Source organism: Melozone crissalis, unplaced genomic scaffold (assembly GCF_028551555.1).
Source record: "Melozone crissalis strain CALT ecotype California unplaced genomic scaffold, PUWL_Pcris_2 ptg000012l_1, whole genome shotgun sequence".
Classification (NCBI taxonomy): domain Eukaryota; kingdom Metazoa; phylum Chordata; class Aves; order Passeriformes; family Passerellidae; genus Melozone; species Melozone crissalis.
This window is the reverse complement of record NW_026535790.1, coordinates 15,044,078-15,069,609: the sequence shown is the minus strand read 5'-3', so window position 1 is coordinate 15,069,609 and position 25,532 is coordinate 15,044,078. Positions and strand designations below refer to the sequence as shown.

General features: G+C 52.4%; 2 protein-coding genes across 3 annotated transcripts; one reads left to right on the top strand and one right to left on the bottom strand.

Moving 5' to 3' along the window:
- The first annotated feature begins 743 nt into the window (after positions 1-743).
- On the top strand, positions 744-4,993 carry LOC128933757 (hydroxyacylglutathione hydrolase-like protein). 2 transcript variants are annotated; one of them, XM_054270834.1, is made up of 8 exons: positions 744-894; positions 1,577-1,641; positions 1,751-1,868; positions 2,319-2,427; positions 2,557-2,660; positions 2,875-2,976; positions 3,059-3,135; positions 4,398-4,993. In XM_054270834.1, the coding sequence occupies exons 1-8, from the start codon at positions 790-792 to the stop codon at positions 4,561-4,563; spliced, it is 846 nt and encodes a 281-aa protein (XP_054126809.1). In that variant the 5' UTR covers positions 744-789; the 3' UTR covers positions 4,564-4,993. The 2 variants fall into 2 exon arrangements, with proteins under 2 accessions (XP_054126809.1, XP_054126808.1); XM_054270833.1 differs by having other exon boundaries at positions 3,056-3,135.
- A 2,531-nt stretch (positions 4,994-7,524) lies between these two features.
- Positions 7,525-18,917, bottom strand: CIAO3 (cytosolic iron-sulfur assembly component 3). The gene is made up of 11 exons (XM_054270824.1): positions 18,611-18,917; positions 16,709-16,804; positions 15,546-15,689; positions 13,818-13,950; positions 13,104-13,238; positions 12,721-12,839; positions 11,441-11,570; positions 11,136-11,208; positions 9,552-9,686; positions 8,449-8,606; positions 7,525-7,770 (listed from the first exon to the last, which is right to left on the bottom strand). The coding sequence occupies exons 1-11, from the start codon at positions 18,674-18,676 to the stop codon at positions 7,532-7,534; spliced, it is 1,428 nt and encodes a 475-aa protein (XP_054126799.1). The 5' UTR covers positions 18,677-18,917; the 3' UTR covers positions 7,525-7,531.
- Positions 18,918-25,532: the final 6,615 nt, after the last annotated feature.

The window sequence follows — 25,532 nt, the reverse complement described above, 5'->3', positions numbered from 1 at the left end:
TGGCCAGGGAAGGGAACGGGGCTGGGAAGGGGCTGCAGAATCCCTGAGGGAGCTGGGAAGGGGCTCAGCCTGGAGGGTTGGGCTCTGCTCCAGGGAACAGGGACAGGAGCACAGGGAACGGCCTCAAGCTGGGCCAGGGCAGCTCAGGGTGGGATTTTAGGGAAAATTCCTTCCTGGAGGGGCTGCCCAGCCCTGGCACAGCTGCCCAGGGCAGGGGTCCCCATCCCTGAGGGGATTAACAGCCCTGTGGATGTGGCACTTGGGGACATGGGACACTGGTTTTTGGGGGGAATGGTTGGGCTCTGTCTCGGGGGACTTTTCCAGCCTCAATAATTCCATGTGGGAGCCATGGCCAGCCCTGGGGAAGCTCAGCTCTGTTTCCTGAGCCTTTGGGGCTTCCTGCACTCGGGGTGGGACCCTGTCCCTGGGGCAGAGACCCTGCGGGACCCCCTGCAGCAGTTCCAGTGTCCGGCACCGCTCCGCACCTTCTGTCCCCGCTGCTGCGTCCCTCCAGTGCCAGCCCCCCATCCCTCCCCCTGTCCCCGCTGGCCCTGGGGGCAGGCAGGGGCTGATTTTGGGGACAGAGCTGAGGCTTCCCTCCCTTCCTGCACCCGGGGGGTGTCAGGATGCGCCCAGGCTGGCACTGGGGCTGTCCCCGGGTCCCCCTGTCCCCCACGTCCCCATGGCCGGGCTGTGCCCGCCCCACGCTGCGTGTCCCGCCCCGCACACGCGGCACCGCCCCGGGGGTGGCGCTGGGGACGCGCCGGGGTCCCGCAGCCTCCCGGGGCCATGAAGGTGAAGGTGATCTCCGTGCTGGAGGACAACTACATGTACCTGGTGATCGAGGAGAGCACCCGGCACGCCCTGGCCGTGGACGCCGCGGTCCCCAAGCGGGTGAGCGGGTCCGGGGTGGCGGTGTCCCCATGGCGGGGTATCCGTGGGACATCCCCGGGCAGGACAGAGCCCCCCATGCCCCGGGTGCGCTGGGACCCCTGCCCTGCCCTGCCCTGCCCTGCCCTGTCCCTGCGGGTCCCCGAGCCGCTCCCAGCCCGAGCCGCGCCCCGCAGCCCCCACATCCAGCGGGATCCCCCCAAAGCCAGCCCTGTGCACGGTGACCCCATGGGCACCCCCTTTCCCGGCCCGCCGTGTCCCCGTGTCGCTGTCCCGCTGTCCCCAGCCCTCCCTGTCGCGGCTTTTCGGCGTTCGGGGCTGACTCGGGCATTTCCTTCCTCCCGCAGCCGGAGCTGCTCCTGGCCCTGCGTGTTGAGCTGGCACCGGAGCCTCCTGGCACCGTGCGGGGCTGGCAGTGCCCTGTGCCAGCGTGGGTGGCACGGCCGCCGTGTCCCTGCCGTGCCGGTGGCACCGTGCCCTCCTCTGTGCCTTCCCTGAGAAAGCACCGGCCAAAAACGCCCCCAAGGCCGTGGTGCCATCCCCCTGCTCCAGGCAGGGTCACACCTTTGTGTCCCACCCTCAGGGGTGCATTGGGGGATTGCCCTGCCTGGTGGCACAGGGGACAGGTCATTGTGGGTGTGTGTCACCTCCCGTGCTCTCTCACCGCTGCTCTGGTCCCTTTCAGCTGCTGGAGATCATCAGGAAGGAGGACGTGGTGCTCAAGGCCATCCTCACCACCCACCACCACTGGTAGGTGTGACCCGCTCGGGGTGGCTGTGTCCCCACGGGGACGGTGGCTGTGTCCCCACGGGGACGGTGCCCGTTCCCAGTCCCAATCCCAGTCCCTGCTGTGCCCCAGGGACCACGCCAGGGGCAATGAGGAGCTGGCCCAGCTGCTGCCAGGCCTGCAGGTGTTCGGGGCTGACGAGCGCATCGGGGCCCTCACACACAGGGTCAGCCACGGCCAGGAGCTCTCGGTGAGGGCCTGCAGGGCTGGGGACACCGGGTGGGGACACACAGGGCTCCTCCTGCTGCTGAGGGGGATGGGGTGGTCACACTGTCCCCAGTAGGAAGGAGAATGGGGTGGTCACACTGTCCCCGGTGCAGAGCAGAGTGGAGTGGTCACACTGTCCCCAGTGGTCCCCAGTGGGGTTGGTGCTTCTGGGCTGTGCTCAGCTCTTGGTGTCCTGGGGTGGGTGCGGATGTGGCCCCACAGATTCCAGGAAGCTCATCCCAATCCCAGCCTGTTTGGGGTTGTGCTGGAGGCTCCCACCCTCTCCTAGATCCCAAATGCCATCGGGGCAGACGCAGCTGGCCTCCCCCAAAGCCCCATCAGATCTGTGACCTGCTGGGCCCCGGGCAGGCGTGGGGAGGCCTGGGGGTCTGTTTGTCCCCCTCAGGGGGACCCTGACCCTCTGTCCCCCCAGTTTGGGACCATCAGAGTGAGGTGTCTCTTCACACCGTGCCACACCTCGGGCCACATGTGCTACTTCATGTGGGAGGACGATTCCCCGGATGCTCCAGCTCTTTTCTCAGGTACCCACGTGTCCCCCGTGGCCTTTGGGGACACACTCCCTGTGTGCTGCCTGTCCCCACACTCAGCGCTGCTGGGGTGACCCTGGCACCCCATTCCTGGTGTCCCTTGGTGCCCACCCTGTCCCACAGGTGACACCTTGTTCGTGGGGGGCTGCGGGCAGTTCTTCGAGGGCACAGCGGAGCAGATGCACACCAACCTCACCCAGATCCTGGGCACCCTGCCCAAGGACACGGTGAGAGCCCTCCCCTCCCTGCCTGGGGGCTCCTGGGGCCGGGAGGGGGCTCAAGATAGGGATCCTGGGCTGGGACAGGGATTCTGGGGCTGGGACAGGGTCTGGGGCTCAGGGCAGGAATTCTGGGCTGGGACAGGGATTCTGGGTCTCAGGGCAGGGATCTCAGGCCGGGACCTGCCCTGGGAGCAGGTCTGATGCCCGCTGCCTCCCGCAGAAAGTTTTCTGTGGCCACGAATGCACCGTCAGAAACCTCAAATTCGCCTTGAAGGTGGAGCCAGAGAATGAGGTGGTGAAGGAGAAGCTGGCGTGGGCCAAGGTAAGTGATGGTGTCCCCTGTGCCAGGGGTGCCAGGTGTGGGATGGCAGCGGGATTTGGACACCTGTGTCCCCTGGCAGCAGAGGGATGACGAGGACCTGCCCACGGTGCCCTCCACGCTGCAGGAGGAGTTCCTGTACAACCCCTTCCTGCGGGTCACGTAAGCGCTGCGGGCTCCTGCCCAAACTGCTCCCAAACCCCTCCTGCCCCAAACCTGACCATCCATCCCTGCTCCCAAACCCTCCTGCACCATCCCTGCTCCCAAACCCTCCTGAACCATCCATCCCTGCTCCCAAACCCTCCTGAACCATCCATCCCTGCTCCCAAACCCTCCTGAACCATCCCTGCTCCCAAACCCTCCTGAACCATCCCTGCTCCCAAACCCTCCTGAACCATCCATCCCTGCTCCCAAACCCTCCTGAACCATCCCTGCTCCCAAACCCTCCTGAACCATCCATCCCTGCTCCCAAACCCTCCTGAACCATCCCTGCTCCCAAACCCTCCTGAACCATCCATCCCTGCTCCCAAACCCTCCTGAACCATCCATCCCTGCTCCCAAACCCTCCTGAACCATCCATCCCTGCTCCCAAACCCTCCTGAACCATCCCTGCTCCCAAACCCTCCTGAACCACCCCTGCTCCCCTTCCCCTCTTGCACCATCCCTGCTCCCAAAACCCTGCTGGGAAATCCCAGCCAGGGGCCAGGGGAGGATGCCCATACACAAGGTCACCCCAGAGCCCCCGTGTGCCCACTGTCCATCCCAGCCTAGGGTGTGTCCCCTGTGTCCCCAGGGCTGTCCCTTGCAGGGAGGAGCCCCAGGGCTGTGTCCCCTGTGTCCCCCTGTGTCCCCTGTGTCCCCAGGGCTGTCCCTTGCAGGGAGGAGCCCCAGGGCTGTGTCCCCAGGGTGTGTCCCCAGGCTCACAGGGCTGTGTCCCCATGTGTCCCCAGGCTGACAGGGCTGTCCCTTGCAGGGAGGAGCCCCAGGGCTGTGTCCCCTGTGTCTCCATGGCTCACAGGGCTGTGTCCCCTGTGTCCCCCTGTGTCCCCTGTGTCCCCAGGGCTGTCCTTTGCAGGGAGGAGCCCCAGGGCTGTGTCCCCAGGGTGTGTCCCCAGGCTCATAGGGCTGTGTCCCCATGTGTCCCCAGGCTGACAGGGCTGTCCCTTGCAGGGAGGACCCCAGGGCTGTGTCCCCAGGGTGTGTCCCCTGTGTCCCCAGGGCTGTCCCTTGCAGGGAGGAGCCCCAGGGCTGTGTCCCCACGTGTCCCCTGTGTCCCCAGGGCTGTCCCTTGCAGGGAGGAGCCCCAGGGCTGTGTCCCCATGTATCCCCTGTGTCCCCAGGGCTGTCCCTTGCAGGGAGGAGCCCCAGGGCTGTGTCCCCACGTGTCCCCTGTGTCCCCAGGCTCACGGGGCTGTCCCTTGCAGGGAGGAGGCCGTGCAGAGGTTCACGGGCAGGACAGAGCCCGTGGAGGTGCTCAGGGCCCTGCGCTCCCACAGGGACACCTTCAAGAAGCCCAAGGAGAGGCCCAACCCCCAGGCCATGCTGGCCTTCGACTGGGGGCTCTTCGGGCCCTTCCTGGAGAAGAAGTGACACCCCGAGGTGCCAGGGCGCCCCTGGCTGGGCACAGCTCAGGCTGGCTCCCAGCTGGGTTTTGGGGCTGCATTTTGTCTTTAGGCCGCTTGTGTGAGGCTGCTCTGCTCTGCTCTGCTCTGCCCTGCTCCCCCCTGGCCCCTGGGGTGCCTGTGCAGCTCCTGGATCCCTTTGGGGGGATCCCAGGCTGTGGGACCCCCTTGGGGTGCTGGCAGAGGGTCAGGACGTGGCTTGGAGCAGGGGACAGTCCTGGAAGGAGCCAGGGATGCTCAGGACTGTGGTGCTGTGCCCCATGGAGCCCCTGCCTGCCCTGCATCCCAGCCCAGGGCTTTGGGACTCCTGGAGCCCTCCTGCCCCTGCCTGTCCCTGGCCCAGTGTCCTGGCTGATGGACACTTGGATCCCCCCCATGGGACACTGGGAAGTCGCTGGTGTCACCAGAACCCACCCAGCTCCAGCCCTGTGCAGACAAATCCATCACAGCAGGGTTTGGGTGGGTTTCCCCCCTTTTTCCCTATTTTCCAGCAGCTCCCACAGGGATTTGTGGCCGTGGCTGCCTTGGGGAGCCCTTGGTCCCTGTGGGGTGTCCATGTGGAGCAGGGTCAGCCCCAGGAGGACTCCCCAAGGTGGGACAGAGTTCAGGCAGCCCAGAACAAGGTGCTGCCATGCATCCCTTTCTGCTTTTTGCTTTTTCCAAGATAAAACCTGGGAAACACTCGGTGCCAACCCCATGGGCATTGCCTTGCCAAGAGCCAGGGAGCAGCTGGGGCTCCCAGGCCTCCCCAGCCTTCACTCTGTGCAAATCCAGGGCTGTGCTTTATTTATTTTTGCCTGAGAAAGGAGCAGAGTTTTATTTGCAGCTGTGGGGAGCCACTTCACACCACTGAAGTCATTCCTTTTTTATTTTTGTGAAGAAAATGAGAGTTTGATGGCAGCTCCCAGCACTGGGACAGAGTTATTTCAGGGATTTTCATGTGTGGACTGTGAATTTCTTTGTTGCCACTGGAGTCTGGTTTGGGGCTTTTTCCTGTGCTACAAACCAAGTTGGGTTGGGGTGGATTTTTTTGGTTTTTTGGGGTTTGTTTGTTTGTTTGGGGTTCTTTGTTTTGTTTTTTTGGGGTTTTGTTGGTTTTTTGTTTGTTTTCCCTTTTACTAAGTTATAGTTTGTATTTCCTTTGCATGGAAGGGAAAAGATTTATCCAGCTGCAAAATGGTACCATGGCCTGCATCCCTCAGTTCCCATGAAATGCTGGATTTTGGATGTTCCCTTTGAGATTTGATTTCTCCTGGGAGCAGGGATGTCCCTGTGGGTGTGACCCAGCCCTGAGCCTGGGACAAATTCAATTCCACAGCCCAAACTGGGACCAATCCCAGCTGTTCTGGTGCCAAACCGGGAGCCCAGGGTGGCCCTGTCACCTCTGTGTGTGTTGGTGGCCTGGGAATCCAAGGGCAGAGCCCTGGGGGTTTCATTCCCAGCCCATTCAGCCTCTCTGAATTTTGTGCATTTCTGGGCTGATGTGCTGAGCCCACCTGGAGCCCCTGCACAGCCAAACCCCTGCATGGCAAAGGGAATTCTCTGGAAGCACCAATTTGCTCCTCAGGAAGGAGGGAAGGGGGTTGATGCCTTAGAACACTGTGAGGTCAGGAATGATCAGCAACAGCTGAAAAATGGACAGCTTTTAATTAAAAACATGAAAATTCACCGCTTGCTCTGTGGATTCATTGGAACAAAGTGCAGAGGGGGCTCTGGTTCCTGCCAGCCCCAAGGTCAGGGATTATTCTGTGGTAATTTCAGGATGCTATCCAGCTGTAAGTGCCTGTTCTGTCTGGATTTAGGGATTTTATCCCTCAGAAGTGGCTGCTGAGGCTGGGTAAGGGTGACACTTCTGTCACTCCCTGCTGAGCGTTCAGGAATAAAACACAGAGAAGGAACTGCCCTTGGTATAAATTATTATAATTTAAGGAAAAGGAATCACAGGGTTTCTGTCCAGCATTCCCTCCAGTCCCTCTGCAGCCCCAGGGATGATCCCAGGCCTTGGATCCCCTCTCTGGGGGCACAGACCCAGTGAGAGGGAGAGCTCCAGGCTCAGGGGAGCATTTCCAATGGGCTGAGGCTGTTCCAGCAGGGACAGGCGCAGATCTGAGTGCTGTGACAGCCCAGCAGGGCCTGGGGAGGAACACTGGGCTGTGGCACAAAGCTCAGCCTGCAGCTGGGCTCTAAACCCTTGAGCTCTCAGCTCTGGCACTTCTGGGGCTGTCCCATCAGCCTGGGAGGTGTTCCTGCCTCTCCTGCTGTGTCCCTGCCAGACTTGGGGTTTATTGCCCTCACCTCACATTTGGGGTTTATTCCCATCCCCTCACTCCCCAGCTGGAGCAATGCGCAGTGCCAGGCCCTTCCCCAGAGGCAGATTTGGGGTGAATGGGCAGTGCCAGGCCCTTCCCCAGAGGCAGATTTGGGCTCAATGAGCAGTGCCAGGCCCTTCCCCAGAGGCAGATTTGGGGTGAATGGGCAGTGCCAGGCCCTTCCCCAGAGGCAGATTTGGGGTTTATTGCCCTCACCTCACATTTGGGGTTTATTCCCATCCCTTCACTCTCCAACTGGAGGATTGAGCAGTGCCAGGCCCTTTCCCAGAGGCAGATTTGGGGTGAATGGGCAGTGCCAGGCCCTTCCCCAGAGGCAGATTTGGGGTGAATGGGCAGTGCCAGGCCCTTTCCCAGAGGCAGATTTGGGGTGAATGGGCAGTGCCAGGCCCTTCCCCAGAGGCAGATTTGGGCTCAATGAGCAGTGCCAGGCCCTTCCCCAGAGGCAGATTTGGGGTGAATGGGCAGTGCCAGGCCCTTCCCCAGAGGCAGATTTGGGCTCAATGAGCAGTGCCAGGCCCTTCCCCAGAGGCAGGGGCTGCCCAGAGTCCCTGCAGGATCAGCAGTGGAGGTCAGAAGGCACTGAGGCTCTCCTGGGCAGGGCAGCTGTCACCATTTGATGCTGAGGGCAGAGCTGGCTCTCTCCACAGCGTGGTACTGGGTGTGCAGCACCTGCAGGGCCCTGTGTGAGCCCCAGCCCCCCAGCCAGTGCTCATAGAGCTCCCTCACTGCCCGGTTCTGCTCTGGCTCCTCAGCCCTCAGGGATTCATACAGCCTCTCCACCTGCTGCAGCTCCTCCTTGCTGGATTCCCCCTCCAGTTTGATCTGCCCTCCTCCATTCAGACAGCCTGGGGGGAGAAAAACAAAAGAGATTAATAACTTCAATAACTTCAGCTGGGAAAACATCCTCAGGAATTCCAGGTCAAACAGCTGCAGGGATGGAAACAGCCCAGGGACGGAGGTGCCCTCCCGGTTATCTGCCAGCAGCAGGGAGATGTGGGCTGCCTCCAGCTGGGGCTCTGCCAGCTCTTATCTCTTATCTGCTGCCCCCAGGAGGGAGCCTGAGCCCAGCCCAGTGAGCCCAGCCTTGCAGGAAGGGGAAAAGTGCCTGGGATGAGTTCTGGGGGCTGGGGGGGTCCTTGGGAAGGAGCAGCTCCAAGGGAACCTCAGGGCTGCCCCTCTCCCAAGGGAGCCAACAGCAGCACAGGGAAAATGGAATCAAATATTGAATATTCCTCCACCAGCCACAGCAGCATTTTCTGTCAGTGTGATGTCAGGTTTGGGCAATTTCAGGGGGAAAATCCCCTCAGGTACCAGAGCTCAGGAAATCCTCCTTAAAAGCAATTAATTAATTAATTATGAAAATGTTGTGTGATGGAATTCAGCTGCAATTCTTTAAATCCTGAGGAATTTCTGGCTCAGAGGTAGGTGATGGTGTGGCTGCCACAGCCCAAGGGGGTGAGGAATCTCCCTTTTCTCCTGTCTGGATTGCCCTGGAGCTCCCCCAGGATTTGGAGCAGCCTCACCTGAGGGACAGGCCATGACCTCCACGTAGTGATAGGGGCACTTCCCTCTCTTGAGCTTCTGCACCAGGTTCTGGATGTTCCTGAAGCCATAGGCCAGGGCAAAGTGCAGCAGGACCTGCCCATCCCTCTCCAGGGTCACCTCCTGGAAGTCCTTGTTCCTGAGGGAGCAGAGCACAGCAAGTGGCTTCTCCAAATCTATTAAAATCTATTTTAAGCTTCAAAGAGCAAAACCCAAATTCTTTGTGAGTCTCGCTCAAGAGCTGTCCCAGTTCTGGGCCACCCAAGGAAAACAGGAAGGAATTCCTTCCAGAACCTTCCTGGGGCCACCTGAGCAGAGTTTGCAGGAGGATAAAGCCTGACAAGCTCAGCACAGGGAGCCCCTCCCTGAGTTCCTTCAGCCAACACCAACTGGGGATTTTTGACTTCTGCTGGATCATAAAACATGGGAGCAAACCCTGATTGAGGATTCCAGATTTCTAAGGTTAGTGGGAATACTTGGTCCTGATAAAAAAGTAAGTAATTTGATTTTTATCAAGTTTTTGAGACTGCTTTTTCTGCTTCCTAAACCAGGGAATCTTAAACATAAAAATTGTTCCTTAGGGATATAATTAATTCTAAAGGATACATTAAATTAGAACTGGGAAGGCAGCAGGAATCTCAGGTGGATGAACCTCAATGCCCAAATTCAGTGATTAATTTTGTGTCTCACTCGAGTTAAGCAGAGCCCCAAAACCCTCCCACAAGGCTTTTTGGGATCAATAATCAGTGATAAATCTCCCTGATGGGCCTGATCCAAGGTGAGGAACCCCAGCTCCACGACAGCTCTACCTTCTCAATTACTCTAAAATTCTATAATTATTCTAAAAATTATCAGTGGGAAAATCCACCAGGCCAAACTGCAGGGTGGGGCTGGAATTCTCCCTGGAATTGGCTGATTTATTTAATATTGGCTGATTATTGCTGAGCAGCTGCGGGACGGAGCAGCCAATCTCAGCCTGGACGTGAACTTTAACATTGCAAAAAACCCCCAAAAATTCAGCCTATCAACGGGGAGAGGATTCCTGAGAAAACCCAGAGTTCTCAGTGGGGTTGCAGCTCCTTACTTGAGGGGTCTGTAGTGGATGGAGGCGCCGTGGATGCCGAAGAGCTCGCGGGCAGCGTGGATGAAGATGTGCTCCAGGAACCCCCCTGAGCCCCCACCGCGGTGAGAGCTCAGCTCCTCTGCAGCCCTGCCGAGCCTGAGGGGCACACACAGAACCCTCAGGGCTTGGGGGGCACACAGAGAGCCCTCAGAGCACACACAGAACCCTCAGAGCCTGGGGGGCACACACAGAGCCCTCAGGGCTTGGGGGGCACACACAGAACCCTCAGAGCACACACAGAGCCCTCAGAGCCTGGGGGGCACACACAGAGCCCTCAGGGCTTGGGGGGCACACACAGAACCCTCAGAGCCTGGGGGGCACACACAGAGCCCTCAGAGCCTGGGGGGCACACAGAGAGCCCTCAGAGCCTGGGGGGCACACACAGCACCCTCAGAGCACACACAGCACCCTCAGGGCTTGTGGGGCACACACAGCACCCTCAGAGCACACACAGAACCCTCAGAGCACACACAGAGCCCTCAGAGCACACACAGAGCCCTCAGAGCCTGGGGGGCACACAGAGAGCCCTCAGAGCCTGGGGGGCACACACAGAGCCCTCAGAGCACACACAGAGCCCTCAGAGCCTGGGGGGCACACAGAGAGCCCTCAGGGCTTGGGGGGCACACACAGAGCCCTCAGGGCTTGGGGGGCACACACAGAGCCCTCAGAGCACACACAGAGCCCTCAGAGCACACACAGAGCCCTCAGGGCTTGGGGGGCACACAGAGAGCCCTCAGAGCACACACAGAACCCTCAGAGCCTGGGGGGCACACAGAGAGCCCTCAGAGCACACACAGAGCCCTCAGAGCACACAGAGAGCCCTCAGAGCACACACAGAGCCCTCAGGGCTTGGGGGGCACACACAGCATCCTCAGAGCACACACAGAACCCTCAGAGCCTGGGGGGCACACACAGAACCCTCAGGGCTTGGGGGGCACACACAGCACCCTCAGAGCACACACAGAGCCCTCAGAGCACACACAGAGCCCTCAGAGCCTGGGGGGCACACAGAGCCCTCAGAGCCTGACGGGCACACACAGAACCCTCAGAGCACACACAGAGCCCTCAGGGCTTGGGGGACACACACAGCACCCTCAGGGCTTGTGGGGCACACACAGAACCCTCAGAGCACACACAGAACCCTCAGAGCCTGGGGGGCACACAGAGAGCCCTCAGAGCACACACAGAGCCCTCAGAGCACACACAGAACCCTCAGAGCCTGGGGGGCACACACAGAGCCCTCAGAGCACACACAGAACCCTCAGAGCACACACAGCACCCTCAGAGCACACACAGAACCCTCAGAGCTTGGGGGGCACAGAGCAGCACCCTCAGGGCTTGAGGGCACACATAGAAAAGGGAATTCTGGACTCCCTAAATCCCAGAGGAAAAGGAACAGGAAAAGGGGAATTCTGAAGTCCCTAAATCCTGGAGGAAAGAGAATTCTGAACTCTCTGAATCCTGGAAGAGAGGAAGCAGGGAAAACCTGAACTCCCTAAATCCAGGAGGAAAAGGAACAGGACTGAAATGGGATTTTGCTCTTACATGGTGTCCAAGGGAGAAGGATCTACATCTGACAGGGACACTCCTTCTTGCTCCAGCAGCTTCAGCACTTCTCCTAGGGCAGAACCAGGCACAAAGAGTTCTTATTTTTGGGATACAGGCAAACAAACCCCACAGAGCAGTCCCTAAACCGCCCCTGCATTTTACCAGGGCATGATTTGCACTATTAAATGTAAATATAGATCAATATCCAACCTCTGTCAGAGACAAAGGGTTAGAGAAGCCAGGGAACACTGCAAAGCTCCCAGAATTTGCTGGAATTGGGACTCTCCTGTGGCTCTGCTTACCTGTGGTGATGACACAATCCACATCCCTGGTCTGGAATTCCTGGTTGAAGAAGTCTGGCCTGGAGGCCTCCAGCTTTTTGTCATAGCAGGGCATGACAGTGACGTGGTAGATCCTGTCAGGGGGCAGGTGCTGCAAGGGAGATTTGGGCTGCTCAAATCCCCCTGGCCCCAGGGAGAGCATTGCAGGGGCAAAGGAGTGGGGGAAATGATGCCACTGTGCCCCTGGAATGGCCCCACTATGAGCATTTGTGTATTTATATATTTATGAGTAAATGAAATTATTTCAATTTCAGCTGCAGGCAGTGACAGCAGTTATGGAGCTTCAGAGGTTTCATGGAACCCTGGAATGGTTTGGGGTGGAAGGACCTTAAACCCCAACACCTCCCACTGTCCCAAGCTGCTCCAGTCCCCATCCAGCCTGGCCTTGGGCATTCCAGGGATCCAGGGGCAGCCCCAGCTGCACTGGGAATCCCATCCCAGCCCCTCCCCACCCTCCCAGGGAGCAATAATCCCTTTCCATCTCTCCTTCAGCTCCTGGAAGTTTCCCTCACTCTGGTGCAATGATCCAAGGTCAGGCAGAGAGCCAATAATCCCTAATGAAGGCATTAGGGGATAAACTTCCTCCCAGCCCCTCAGGGCTTGATCTGGAGTCCCACAAAACCTCAGGATCATCCAACCTACAAACACAGGCTGAGCAATCAGGTCACTGACCCTGGGCTCCTGTTTCAGTCTCTTGTGCCAAATATTCCCAGAAATTGCCAAATTTTGTTCCAAATCCGCAGCTGCCTCATGCAAGTGTGACAGGCAGTAACCCCCAGGAGAAATCCCAGCCCCTTGGTGGCTGTGGGGAATCTCCAGCTCCCCCCTGGGAAGATTCCAGAGGTTCCAGGCTGAGGAGAGCAGCAGAACATGAGGCTGGGAATGAGGGATCACCTTTGGATCTGCACCTAAGCACCCACTGCAGCCTTGGCTTGGGTCACTTATTTGAAATTATTCACCAAATTTAAACAACAATGGCACAAAGACACTGAAAATAATAGTAATAATAAAAGTTCCTCAGCTCTCCCAAATAATTCAGAGGCTTTAAGTTAATTAGCCCAGGCTCAGTGTTCTGCCCTAATTACTATTCATTAGCTAAGACAGAAGTGAGGAAGATTTCTGCCTTCTGCAAGGCAATACTGACCCTTAAGTGTGTATTACACAGCAAATTTATAAATAATCAGCCTGAAGTGTTGGATTGGAGGAGCTGTGCAGTAAGAAGAGCATTTTTAGAGCTGTACCTGCTGCTCTGCAAAGTAGCCCTTGACCAGGGAGCCCATGACCTGCTGGGGGGATTTGGTGGTGCTGATGTGGGGGATGATGAAGCTGCCGTGGGTTTTCTCAGCATAGCAGATCCAGCCTGCAAGGAACATCACCCAAAAATTAATTAAAAAATAAGAATCAGGCCTTCACTCTGCCCATCCTCCCAAAACCCAGGTTTGGTGCCATTTTCAGCACAAAAAGCAAAGCAAGTGTCAGCCCAGATTGATTTTCAGGTGTCTCTCCACTGCTTTAGCACCACAATCTGTGCTGTGAGGAGAATCATCCTGCAGGTCAGAACATCCATCTGCAGCTTTCTGAGCAGCTGCTGGGCTTGGGATTGCAGCTGGAACTGCAGGCATACCTGGGCAGGCAGAGGCCAGCATGGGCAGGGCCTTGTTGTCCTCTGCTTGTCTCTGGAAGCGCCTCACAAACTCCTGCTGGCTCTCCAGGAGGCTGAAGTTCCTGGAGAAGGTTGTGTCAAACACGTGGTGCACCCCTGGGCAGGACAGCAGCTGGGTTAGAACCCTCAGGACACAGCAAAACACAGCAAAAATCCTCCCATTTCAACCAGGGGCAGGCTCAGGCACAGGTACAGAGCCCTGCAGTTGGCAGGGGATGTTTTTCAGCAGGGGAAAAGGAGGAAAGGTGACAGGAGAGGTGGAAATGTAAAATGTTAAATTGTTTTCAGTGGTTCTTTACAGGTTTTATGGGCTGATGGAATGGTTTGGGTTGGAAAGGACCTCAAAGCTCAGCCAGGGACATCTCCCACTACCCCAGGGTGAGCCAGCCTGGCCCTGGGCACTGCCAGGGATCCAGGGCAGCCCCAGCTTCTCTGGGAATCTGTGCCAAGGCCTGCCCACCCTCCCAGCCAGGAATTCCTTCCCAAAATCCCACCTGTCCCTGTCCTGCCCTTGTAAAAAATCCCTTCCCCTCCTTTTCCCAAGCTTTTTCAAACTTTCCTCCCCTCTCTCCAAGCTCACTGTGTGACTGAAGTTTGGGACAGTCTGGAATGCCCCTGGGGGTTAAATCCCTTTAACCTGAGCTCAGCCCAGAGAGCAGCAAACCCCACACTTGCCTAAGCCCTTGAGGAAGGTGGTCAGCTTCTGGGCTGTCTCCAGCAACCCCAGTTTGCACCTGGCAGCCAGGGAGGCTCTGGACTGGGGGGACACAGAAACCACCACCAGCTTCTGCTCGTGGGCAGCAGCAGCCTGGAAAACACCAAACAGCCCCAAAGTGCCACAGCTGGCAGCACCACAGGGCTCACCCCATGGCAGGAATTTACACCAAACCCTTGGAAAATGAGAATAAACCCCAAAGTGGCACAGCTGGCAGCACCACAGGGCTCACCCCATGGCAGGAATTTGCACCAAACCCTTGGAAAATGAGAATAAACCCCAAAGTGGCACAGCTGGCAGCACCACAGGGCTCACCCCATGGCAGGAATTTGCACCAAACCCTTGGAAAATGAGAATAAACCCCAGCGTGTGGCACAGGCAGAGCTGGCAGCACCACAGAGCTCCCCAGGCTCACCCTCACAACTTTAAAAATGAGAATAAACCCCATGAGAGCAGTGGGATCCCTGAGGGCTCAGGAATTCCCTTTCCCTGGATTTTTCCCCCTTTTCCTGTGGATTTTTTCCTCTTTCCCTGTGGATTTTTCTTCTTTTCCTGTGGATTTTTCCCCTTTTCCCAGCAGATTTTTTCCTCTTTTCCTGTGGATTTTCCCCCTTTTCCTGTGGATTTTTTCCTCTTTCCCTATGGATTTTTTCCTCTTTCCATGTAGATTTTTTCCTCTTTTCCTGTGGATTTTTCCTCCTTTTCCTGTGGATTTTTCCCCTTTTCCCTGTGGATTTTTCTCCATTTCCTGTGGATTTTTCCCCCTTTTCCTGTGGATTTTCCCCCCTTTTCCTGCGGATTTTTCCACCTTTTCCTGCGGATTTTTCCCCCCTTTTCCTGTGGATTTTTCCCCCTTTTCCTGCGGATTTTTCCCCCTTTTCCTGTGGATTTTTCCCCCCTTTTCCTGTGGATTTTCCCCCTTTTCCTGTGGATTTTTTCCTCTTTTCCTGTGGATTTTTCCCCCTTTCTTGTGGATTTTCCCCCCTTTCCTGTGGATTTTCCCCCTTTTCCTGTGGATTTTTCCCCCTTTTCCTGTGGATTTTTCCCCCTTTCCCGGTGGATTTTTTCCTCTTTTCCTGTGGATTTTTCCCCCTTTCCTGTGGATTTTCCCCCTTTTCCTGTGGATTTTTCCCCCTTTCCCGGTGGATTTTTTCCTCTTTCCCTGTGGATTTTTTCCTCTTTCCCTGTGGATTTTTTCTCCATTTTCCTGTGGATTTTCCCCCTTTTCCTGTGGATTTTTCCCCCTTTTCCTGTGGATTTTCCCCCCTTTTCCTGTGGATTTTTCCCCCTTTCCCGGTGGATTTTTCCCCCTTTCCCTGTGGATTTTCCCCCTTTTCCTGTGGATTTTTCCCCCTTTTCCTGTGGATTTTCCCCCTTTTCCCTGTGGATTTTTTCCTCTTTCCCTGCGGATTTTTCCCCTTTTCCTGTGGATTTTTCCCCCTTTCCCGGTGGATTTTTTCCTCTTTCCCTGTGGATTTTTTCCTCTTTCCCTGTGGATTTTTTCTCCATTTTCCTGTGGATTTTTCTCCATTTTCCTGTGGATTTTCCCCCCTTTTCCTGTGGATTTTTCCCCCTTTTCCTGTGGATTTTTCCCCCTTTCCCGGTGGATTTTTCCCCCTTTCCCTGTGGATTTTTTCCCCTTTTCCTGTGGATTTTCCCCCTTTTCCTGCAGGATGAGGGGAACCCACCTTGTTTTGGGCCAGCACCTTGCAGAGCTCCCCGTGGCTCTGCTGGCTCACCAGGACACTCTCAGCTGAGGTGATGCAGCCACTGCAGGCCAGGCAATCATTCAGGGTGATTTTGGCCTTCTCCAGCTTCTGGGATTCCCCATCCTACAAAAAAAACCCACCAAAAATCCCAAAGCAGGCTCAGTTCTGAGCCCAGAATTAAAGGAGAAGTTTTCCCACTTTGTTACAAATAACGAAGGGGTTGTTATTTTGATTTTTACATCTTTCTTTTTAATGAGATGAGGACAAAGCCACCTGAATTTGGCTGCTTTTAATGGGATTATTTGGCACAGCAAAGGAGATTTCATCCCAGACACTGGAAGGGAATATTTCCCTTCTACCTGCCCTGAATAATTTGATTTTCCCAAGAGATTCTCCTCCAATCATGGCCAGAAATAGACCAGGAAACGAGGCACTATTAATATTTTAAAATAAGGAACCAGATTCCTTTGGAAGTGCTGTGCCCTCCTTTTTTTAAATCAAAATCTGCCTCAAGTTCCATTCCCAGAGGGATTCCCAGCCTGGTTAACTGAGCTGTGCCAACTTTTTTTGGTGAAAACAGGAAAAACTCAGCCTGAATTTTTCAAGCTTTTAAAGAAATAATTTGAATTATTATTTTTTTAATCCAGCATGATTTATTAAAAATATCTTGATTAAATCTCTGAGTGAGCACAAGGAGATTGTCAGAACCAACCTGGAACTGCCAATCCTTAAATATTGATAAAATAAATAAACTTTTCATTTTATCTGCTCTCTAATGAAAATCATCCATTAATCTGCCAATTAATAGCAGTGTTTCAGAGTATAAAAAACTGGAATAAATTGGAATTACTGAGTATAAAGTGACTGCTTTGAAAAGAAGTTATAAATTAAAATACTGATAAATTAAAGTTTAATAGAATCTTAGCTTATGTGCTCTTATATTAATAATCAGTAATTAATGCCAGCGTTTCAGAGCATAGAAGTGGCACAAAATTGGAATTATTTATTATAAATTAAAAAGAAAAAAAAAACTGGAATGCTGACAGCATCTCTTTTGAGGCATTAAATGGATGTAGATAATTAAAATATTTAAAATACACTGATTTTTCTGGGTTTTTTCAGTGAACAAAGACCCCACATACCTGATTGACCTGGAAATAGCTTCCATCAGCTTCAATCCTGATCTTGGCTGCTGCTTTTCCAGGCTTTTTGTCCACTTTGACAGGTTTGATGCATTCCTGAAAGAGCAGCAGAGCCTGGAGGTGAGGAGCTGAGCAAGGAAGAGGGGATTGGGTAAAAAAATCAATATTGGAGATTGAATAAAAATCAATTGAGGGGAATAAATAAAAAATAAATATTGGGAATTTAATAAGAAATTAATATTGGGGATTGATAAAAAATCAATATAGGAGATTGGATAAAAATCAATATAGGGGATTGAATAAAAAATAAATATTAGGGAATTGGATAAAAAATCAATATAGGGGATGGGATAAAAATCAATATAGGGGATTGAATAAAAAATAAATATAGGGGATTGGATAAAAATAAGTATAGAGGATTGAATAAAAAATCAATATTGGGGATTAAATAAAAAATAAATATTAGGGAATTGGATAAAAATATTGGGGATTTAATAAAAAAATCAATATAGGAGATTGGATAAAAAATAAATATAGGGCATTAAATAAAAAATAAGTATTTGGGATTGATAAAAAATAAATATAGGGGATTTAATAAAAAATATAGCGGATTAAATAAAAATAAATATTGGGAATTAAGTTTTAAAAAATAGGGGATTCAATAAAAAATAAATATAGAAGATTGGACAAAAATAAATATAGGGGATTACAAAAATTTGGAATGAAATTTAAAAAATAGGGGATTAAACAAAAAATAAATCTAGGGGATTGAATAAAAAATAAAGAGCTAAAGGGATCAAAGGGCAGCTCTGGATCCTGCCCCCAGTCCAGGCTGGAATTTCTCTCACCCCCTGGGAGCAGGAGGAACAATTCTCCAGCATCATCCCGGCCCAGCTCTGCTCCTGAGCTCAGCTCTGGCTCTGCAGCTGTGGCAGGAACAGCCCCTTCCTCCTCCTCCTCCTCCTCCTCTCCAAAATCCAGGACAGGTCCCAGCTCAGCTGCAGGGAGGTGCCAGTGCCCAGCCCAGCTGGCTCTGGGGACAGAAGGGGCTCAGTGCCACCCTGCCCTGCTGTCCCAGAACGAGTCCCAGGGGGTTTCTGGATTTTATCCTGATTTTATCCTGATTTTATCCTGATTTTAGCGCTCAGCCCACCCTGGCTCTATGTCCTGCTCCTCCTCTGAGCACTCTGAGGCTCCCCTAAATGGATCTCCCTGCAGGAACCCCTCACTCAGAGCAAAGGCAGGGCTGGTTGTTCCCTGAGGAATTCCCTTACAAACCCAAAGCCAGGGAGAATTCACCATTTTGGGGTTCGCTATTGCCCTGCCCACACTCCCAGCTCAGCTGGGTTCTTCTGCTGTGCTTCTCAGAAATACAGGACATAAAGCTGGATATAAATCTGGATATGAAACTGGATATAATCTGTATATGAATCCAGGATACAAATCCTGGATATGAATCTGGATATAAATCCTGGATATGAATCTGGATATAAATCTGGATGTGAATTTGGATGTGAATTTGGATACAAACCCTGGGTATGAATCTGGATACAAATCCAGGACCGACATCTCGGGTGTGACCCCACAGCGTCCAACAGTGACCCTATAGTGACTCCCCGGTGTCCCACAGTGTCCCCACAGTGTCCGGCAGTGTCGTACTGTCCCCACAGTGACCCCACGGTGACTCACAGCGTCCCAGTGACCCCGCGGTGTCCCCATGGTGTCCCACAGTGTCCCCGAGCCCCGTCCCGTCCCTGCGCCAGGATCAGCTCCCAGCCCTCGTTTCCCCCCCAGCAGCGGGAGGGGTTTCTGGCCGGGCACGGTCCCGTGCGGCGACACCGAGGGGCAGAGACTGAGGCGGCACCGCCGCCTCCCCTCAGGGCTCGTCCCCGGCGCTGTCACCTGCGAGGGGGCGATGAAATCGTCCAGATCCGTCAGCTGCAGCACCCCGCTGAAGCGCGCCGCCATGGCTGCCGCAAGGCGCGCCGCGTGTGGTGACACGGGACTACAGCACCACCGGAAAGCGAGCAGCGTGTCGTGACACGGGACTACAGCACCACCGGAAAGCGATCCGTGTGTCGTGACACGGGACTACAGCCCCGCCGGAAAGCGAGCCGTGTGTCGTGACACGGGACTACAGCACCACCGGAAAGCGAGCAGCGTGTCGTGACACAGGACTACAGCACCGCCGGAAAGCGAGCCGCGTGTCGTGACACGGGATTACAGCACCACCGGAAAGCGAGCAGCGTGTCGTGACACGAGACTACAGCACCGCCGGAAAGCGAGCAGCGTGTCGTGACACGGGACTACAGCACCACCAGAAAGCGATCCGTGTGTCGTGACACGGGACTACAGCACCACCGGAAAGCGCAGAGCAGCACTGACTGCTCGTAGAAGACACCGCAATAACAATATATTATTTTTTATTTTTGCTCTGTAAATATCAACTTTTTGGAATAAACTGATACTGTGTAAGGCCTTTTTGCGTTCTAAGCAAGTAGAAATGTGTCAGCGCCGGGAAAATTTGGTGTAACTCCTCTTCTTCCTGCCTCAAGGGGATCCCAAAATTAAATCCCAGCAAATGTTTCAGGCTCTGAGAAATAATAATTAAAAAAAAAAGAAATAATTAGGTACAAAATGAGGTGAATTACCTGCAGCTGCTGGGCCCAGCCAGGTGCTCAGAGGGTACTTAAGGAGCACATTTAGGGTGGGGAACATTTGGGGTTTAGGCAGAGTGTGAGACAGGGAGTAGCTGAGGTCTGCTCTGATCTTCAGGATTGGGCTGTGCGAGACCTGGCACCCACTGCAGGTGACTCTGTATGCACACATTTTATATTTATAATCTATAATTTATATTTTATATTAATATTTATATATTTTTTATATTTGTATTTATATTTTATAATTACAATGTGTATTTATATTTTATAATTATATTTTGTTTATATCCACAGCTATAATTACACTTATGTTTATATTCCCACTTATATTTATGTTTTAAATTTATACTCATCTATATTTCCTGTTTATATTGATATTTATTTCCATTTCCCTCTCTATTTCCATTTCTTCCCCAGCAGGTTAAGCTGCCCTGCCCACCCCCAGGTGCCAGCCTTGCTGTGCGCACCCCAAGCCCCTTTCCAGGAGCTCCTTTTCCTGTGCTGGGAATGAGGAATGAGGCAATTCCAGCCCAATGAGGGTCCCCAGCAGGAGCTGCAGCATTTGAGGTGCCCCCAGCACCTCTCCCTGCCCCCCCAGGGAATGTGGGGCCAAACCCCAACTGCTGGGCTGGGGGTGCTGGGAGCTCTGAGAGTCTGGGAGGGGATCCATGGGGTGGAGTCCATGGGATGGAGCTGAATAGGATGGGAAGGGATCTATGGAGTGGGATGAGATGGGATCCATGGGAAGGGATCCATGGGGTGCAATGGAATACGATGGGGTGGAATCCACAAGATGGGGATGGGATGGGATCCATGGAATAGGATCCATGGGATGGAAAGGGATGGGATCCATGGGGTGAGATCCATGGAATGGGATCCATGGGAAGGAATTTGATGGGATGGGGTGGGATCCATGGGATGGAATGGAATCCATGAGATGGGATCCATGAGATGGGGATGGGATGGGATCCATGGGATGGGATCCATGGGGTGGCTCCTGAGCAGCCTTGGTCACCCCTGATCCTCCTCCTCCTGCAAACCACTCTGTAAATGACCCTAAATCTGTCACACCTCACCCTGCTGGCCCTGCTGTGCCAGGAGTGTCCCCAGAGTGTCCCCAAGGCCCATGGGAAGGGATGGGATCCTGAGCAGGAGGGGCTGGGGCACTGCTGGTCCCATTTCAGTGCCCTGCTGCTCCCCAAGCCCTGGCACAGAGGCACAGCACACGTCACAGCAGCCACTTTTCCCTTTTCCCCTCTCCTTGCTCAGTTTGTTTGCTCTGCAGGGCTTGGAGCCTTCCCTGAGCGTGGTTTGGGCCTTGTGCAATGCAAACATCACTGAGCCAGGGAAAGCTCTTGTGCAAACCTGCAGGGAGGAACAGCGGGGTTGAATTCCAGCTACAAAGGGATGTTTGGGGCTGCTGGGCTTTCTGGGGGTGTCCCCATTGTCCCTGGGACACAGGAGGGGCTCTGGGAGGGCTCCAGGGCAGGGGATAAATCAGGATTGAGTTTAGAGGGATTGGGATGTTTGTGGGATTGCTCTGCAATTTCCAGAGCAGGGGATAAATCAGGACTGGGGTTAGAGGGGTCTGGAGCGTTTGTGGGATTGTTCTGCAGGTCTCAGAGCGGGGGATAAGTCAGGATTTGGGTTAGAGGGGTGGGAGTGTTTGTATTTTTGCCCTGCAGGTTCCAGGGCAGGAGGTAAATTAGGATTGGGATGTTTGTGAGTTTGTTTTGCAGTTCACAGAGCAGAGATTAAATCGGGGCTGGCTTTAGGGGGTCTGGAGGGTTTGTGGGATTTTTCTGCAGTTCCCAAAGCAGGGGATCAATCAGGATTGAGTTTAAAGAGGTGGCAGTGTTTGTATCTTTGTTCTGCAGGTCCCAGGACAGAAGATAAATCAGGGCTGGCTTTAGGGGGTCTAGAGTGTTTGTGGGATTGCTCTGCAATTCCCAGAGCAGGGGAAAAATTAGAATTGGAGTTGGGGTGTTTGTGAGTTTCTTTTGCAGGTCCCAGGGCAGGGGAAAAATCAGGATTGGAGTGTTTGGTGGTAGGAAAAGTTCTCTGGCACCCCTGCCTTCCCTCTCTCCTTCTTTGCTGCTGAAAACCCCCCTCAGCTGAGGATGGGATCCCAGAATCACTGGGGTTTAAAAAGACCTTTAAAAACCCAACCATTCCCCCAGCACTGCCAGGGCCACCCCCAGAACCTGTCCCAGGGCCAGCTCTGAAATCCCTGCAATGACGCCAGCACTGCCCTGGGCAGCTGTGCCAGCGCTGTTTTCCCCTCTGGGGGAGGAAATTCTTTCTTAATCTCCAAATTAAACTTCCCCTGGTGCACCTGGAGGCCATTTCCTGCTGTCCTGTCCCTGCTCCAGGGTGCCTGAGCTGTGACACCCAAACCCCCACCCGGGCTGACCCCTCTGGCATTTCTGGGTGTTGGCTCTGCGGCTCCTTGGAGCCAAAATTTGTTTCTGTTCCTGAATTCCCCGCTGGGAACTGCAGCCCTGAGCAAACAGAGTGACACCAACTCCTCGGGGAGGCAAATATTGTCCTGTTTGTGGGACAGGGATCTCCCTGCTGGTGACATTTACGGAGGCTGTGTCACCCCGGGGGCACGGGCTGGGGTGAGCTCCTCATCCTCCTCATCCTCCTCCCTCAGCTCCATGCCAGGTTTGGCACTGGAGATTTTTGTGGCTAAAACAGAGACAATCCAAAGGAACAAACTCCATTTCCAGAAGGTTTAAACTGTTTAAACTATTGCAGCACGCATGCTTTTATACAGTCTTATCAAACTCATAAATTTAACTTTGCTCATCGGTCATGAATGACAAACAAAGGGAATAGAGAATATAGATTTGGAATAGAGAATTGCAGGTTTCTCTTATTTTTCCTTCTTTCTTTCTTGGTTTCTCTGTCAATGACCTTGGTAGGGAATTCTTTCCACGTGGATGCTCTTCTCAAAAAGCTGCTATGAAAGCTCCTGCACAAGGGTGGCACTGGAGCAGCCTTGGGGACACCCCTGTCCCCCATCCCGCTGGAGCTCTCTCCATCCCAGGAGAAAATCCCAGGAATTTCAGGAGGAAACCCAGGATGAGGTGTTGGAATCTGAAATGCAGGGAACTCCCAGAATAAACCAATTGTTGTGAAAAATCAGCATCTACGTTGTGACGAAATGGCATCCACGAGTCCCAAAAAATCAAATTAATCAGAGGCGAAACAAAGCTAAAGAATTCCCAGGACATATTAAAAAAACCCCTCAAATATTTTTATATATAATAGAAATAATATATATTATATAGACATATATATTATATATTTATATGATAATCATATTATAAGATATTTATAATACATTATATATTTATACTATAATTACATTATAAGATATTTATAATACATTATATAATTATATTAGAATTATAAGATATTTATAATATAATATAATATATTTTGTATTTATATTATTATATCATTCAAATATAAATTTATATATCTAGATGTTATATTTTTATATAAAATATGTAAATATAAATTAGATGTACAGTAATTTATATTTATTATAATTATATAGAATATAATATAATGTTTATAATAATTTAGATTTAACATAAAATGTATTAAGAATATATTAAAATATAAAAATATATAAATATATTAAAATATATAGATATATAATGCCTATGAATATACATTTAAACAGTGCAATGAAAAAGTACATAAGGAAATTTGCTATATCTATTGCTGTGCTTTTGGCAGTTTGCTGGATTTTACCCCTTTTATCCCTTGTTCAGCTTTTAAAATTTGAAATTGAGCCTCGTTGCTCAGCCCTTATCCAGCCCCGGCTTAGCCGGGCCAGCACAAAGCCCCTTTGTCCCCTTTGGCTGGGCGGGGACCGGGCAGGTTTTATTGTCCCTGTCACACCTGGCTGAGCTCAGCCTGCCCAGCCCGGCCCACCTGGGCACGCTCGGGCTCATTCTGGGGCTGTTCCCCCCGTTTTGGGGCTGTTCCTCCCCATTTTTGGGTGTCGCACCCCCGTTTTGGGGCTGTTCCCCCCGTTTTGGGGTGTCCCACCCTTCCCTCCCAGCCAGGGGGGCCCTGGTGCAGAACTGGAAGAAGATTTTTGGGAAAAAGCATCTGGGAGGCAGAGGCAGGGCTGGTGTGGCATGGGGTGAGTGAATTAAAGGGGATTTTTTTTATTCCAGGTGAGTCCCAAAAAACCACTCACAGACCCTTGTAGGGCTGGTGTGTCATGGGGTCAGATAAAGAGGATTTTTTTATTCCAGGTGAGATCCTAATTTCCCCTCACAGACCCTGCAGGGTCATGGAGTGAGATAAAGGGGATTTTTTTATTCCAGGTGAGCTCCAAAAGCCCTTCACAGACCCTTGTAGGGCTGCTGTGTCATGAGGTGAATTAAATGGGATTTTTTATTCCAGGTGAGATCCCAAATCTGCCTCACAGACCCTTGTAGGGCTGGTGTGTCATGGGGTCAGATAAAGAGGATTTTTTTATTCCAGGTGAGATCCTAATTTCCCCTCACAGACCCTGCAGGGTCATGGAGTAAATTAAAGGGGATTTTTTTAATTCCAGGTGAGCTCCAAAATCCCTCTCACAGACCTTGCAGGGCTGGTGTGTCATGGAGTGAATTAAATGGGATTTTTTATTCCAGGTGAGATCCCAAATCCCCTTCACAGAGCCGTGTAGGGCTGGTGTGTCATGGGGTGAATTAAATGGGATTTTTTATTCCAGGTGAGATCCCAAATCCCCTTCACAGAGCTGTGTAGGGCTGGTGTGTCATGGGGTGAATTAAATGGGATTTTTTTATTCCAGATGAGCCCCAAATCCCCTTCACAGAGCCGTGTAGGGCTGGTGTGTCATGGGGTGAATTAAAGGGGAATTTTTTATACCAACTATGCTGCAAATCCCCCTCACAGACCCTGCAGGGTCATGGGGTGAGATAAAGAGGATTTTTTTAATTCCAGGTGAGATCCCAGTTTCTCCTCACAGACCCTGCAGGGTCATGGGGTGAATCAAAGGGTATTTTTTATTCCAGGTGAGCCCCAAAATCCCCTTCACAGACCTTTGTAGGGCTGGTGTATCATGGGGTGAATTAAATGGGATTTTTTTTATTCCAGGTGAACCCCCAAATCCCCAAAAATGCCAAACCCCAGAGTTTTGGCCCCTGAAACCCGTCTGGAGGATCCCAGAGGCCTCTTTGCCCGGAGCTCCAGCCCTATTATTAATTACTAATTACTAATTACCCTAATTGCGAAGTGCCGATGGCTCCTGCGGGGCTGGGGTTTGGGACGGGGTTTGGGGCAGTCTCTGAGTCACAGCAGCCGCGTTTGTTGGTGACCCCAGGAATTCCAGAGGGCTGAGAGGGACCTGGAGAGCGCTGAGAACCGCGGGGTGTGGTGGCACTGGGAGGGGACAGGGACACCAATTATTGATGGCCAGGAACGGGCAAGCCCGGGCTAGGCCCGAGCTGGGCTTGGCAAAAACCCGCCTGGAGAAACAGCCAGAAAGGGACCAAGCAGCGATTTTTTAATGGTTTTTTTATTCATTTGGTTGGATTGGTTGGTGGTTTTGGTTTTGTCTGTTTGTTTTTTGGGGGGATGTTTTTTGGTTTTTTTTTTGTTTGTTTGTTTGTTTGGGGTTTTATTTTTCGGTGGGTTGGTTGGTTGGTTTTTGGTTTCTTTTTTGTTTTGTTTTTAGGGGTTTTTTGCTTGTTGGTTTTGGGGTTTTGGGTTTTTTTGTTTGTTTGGGGTTTTTTGGGTTTTTTTTTTTTTGATCAGGTTTTTTTTTTGTTGGTTTGGTTTGGATTTTTTTGTTTGTTTGGGGTTTTCTTTGTTTTCATTTGTTGTTTTGGGGCTTTTTATTTTGTTTTTGGGGTGGTTTTTTTGTTTGGGGTTTTTTGGGGCGGTTTTTTTTTTGCTTGGGTTTTTTTGTTGGTGGTTTTTTTGGGGTTTTTTGCTTGTTTTTTTGTTTGTTTGTTTTCGTTTGGGTTTGGGTTTTTTTTTTGTTTGTTTGTTTGTTTGGGGTTTTTTTGTTGGTTTTTTTTTTTTTTTGTTGGTTGGTTTGGTTTTGGGGTTTATTTTTTGTTTGTTTGGGGGTTTTTTTTGTTTTCATTTTTTTTCCAAATCTGAGGATGTAAAATCACCCTGAGATG

Bases quoted from the DNA above. Each gene is read 5' to 3' on its own strand.
- LOC128933757 (XM_054270833.1), top strand. From the start codon at position 790: ATGAAGGTGAAGGTGATCTCCGTGCTGGAGGACAACTACATGTACCTG. The intron at 1,642-1,750 runs GTAGGTGTGACC...GCTGTGCCCCAG, and splicing joins CTCACCACCCACCACCACTG to GGACCACGCCAGGGGCAATG. The intron at 1,869-2,318 runs GTGAGGGCCTGC...CTGTCCCCCCAG, and splicing joins GCCACGGCCAGGAGCTCTCG to TTTGGGACCATCAGAGTGAG.
- CIAO3 (XM_054270824.1), bottom strand. From the start codon at position 18,676: ATGGCGGCGCGCTTCAGCGGGGTGCTGCAGCTGACGGATCTGGACGAT. The intron at 13,239-13,817 runs GCAAGTGTGGGG...TGTCCTGCCCAG, and splicing joins CACCTTCCTCAAGGGCTTAG to GGGTGCACCACGTGTTTGAC. The intron at 11,571-12,720 runs GTACAGCTCTAA...TCTCCCTTGCAG, and splicing joins GCTACTTTGCAGAGCAGCAG to CACCTGCCCCCTGACAGGAT.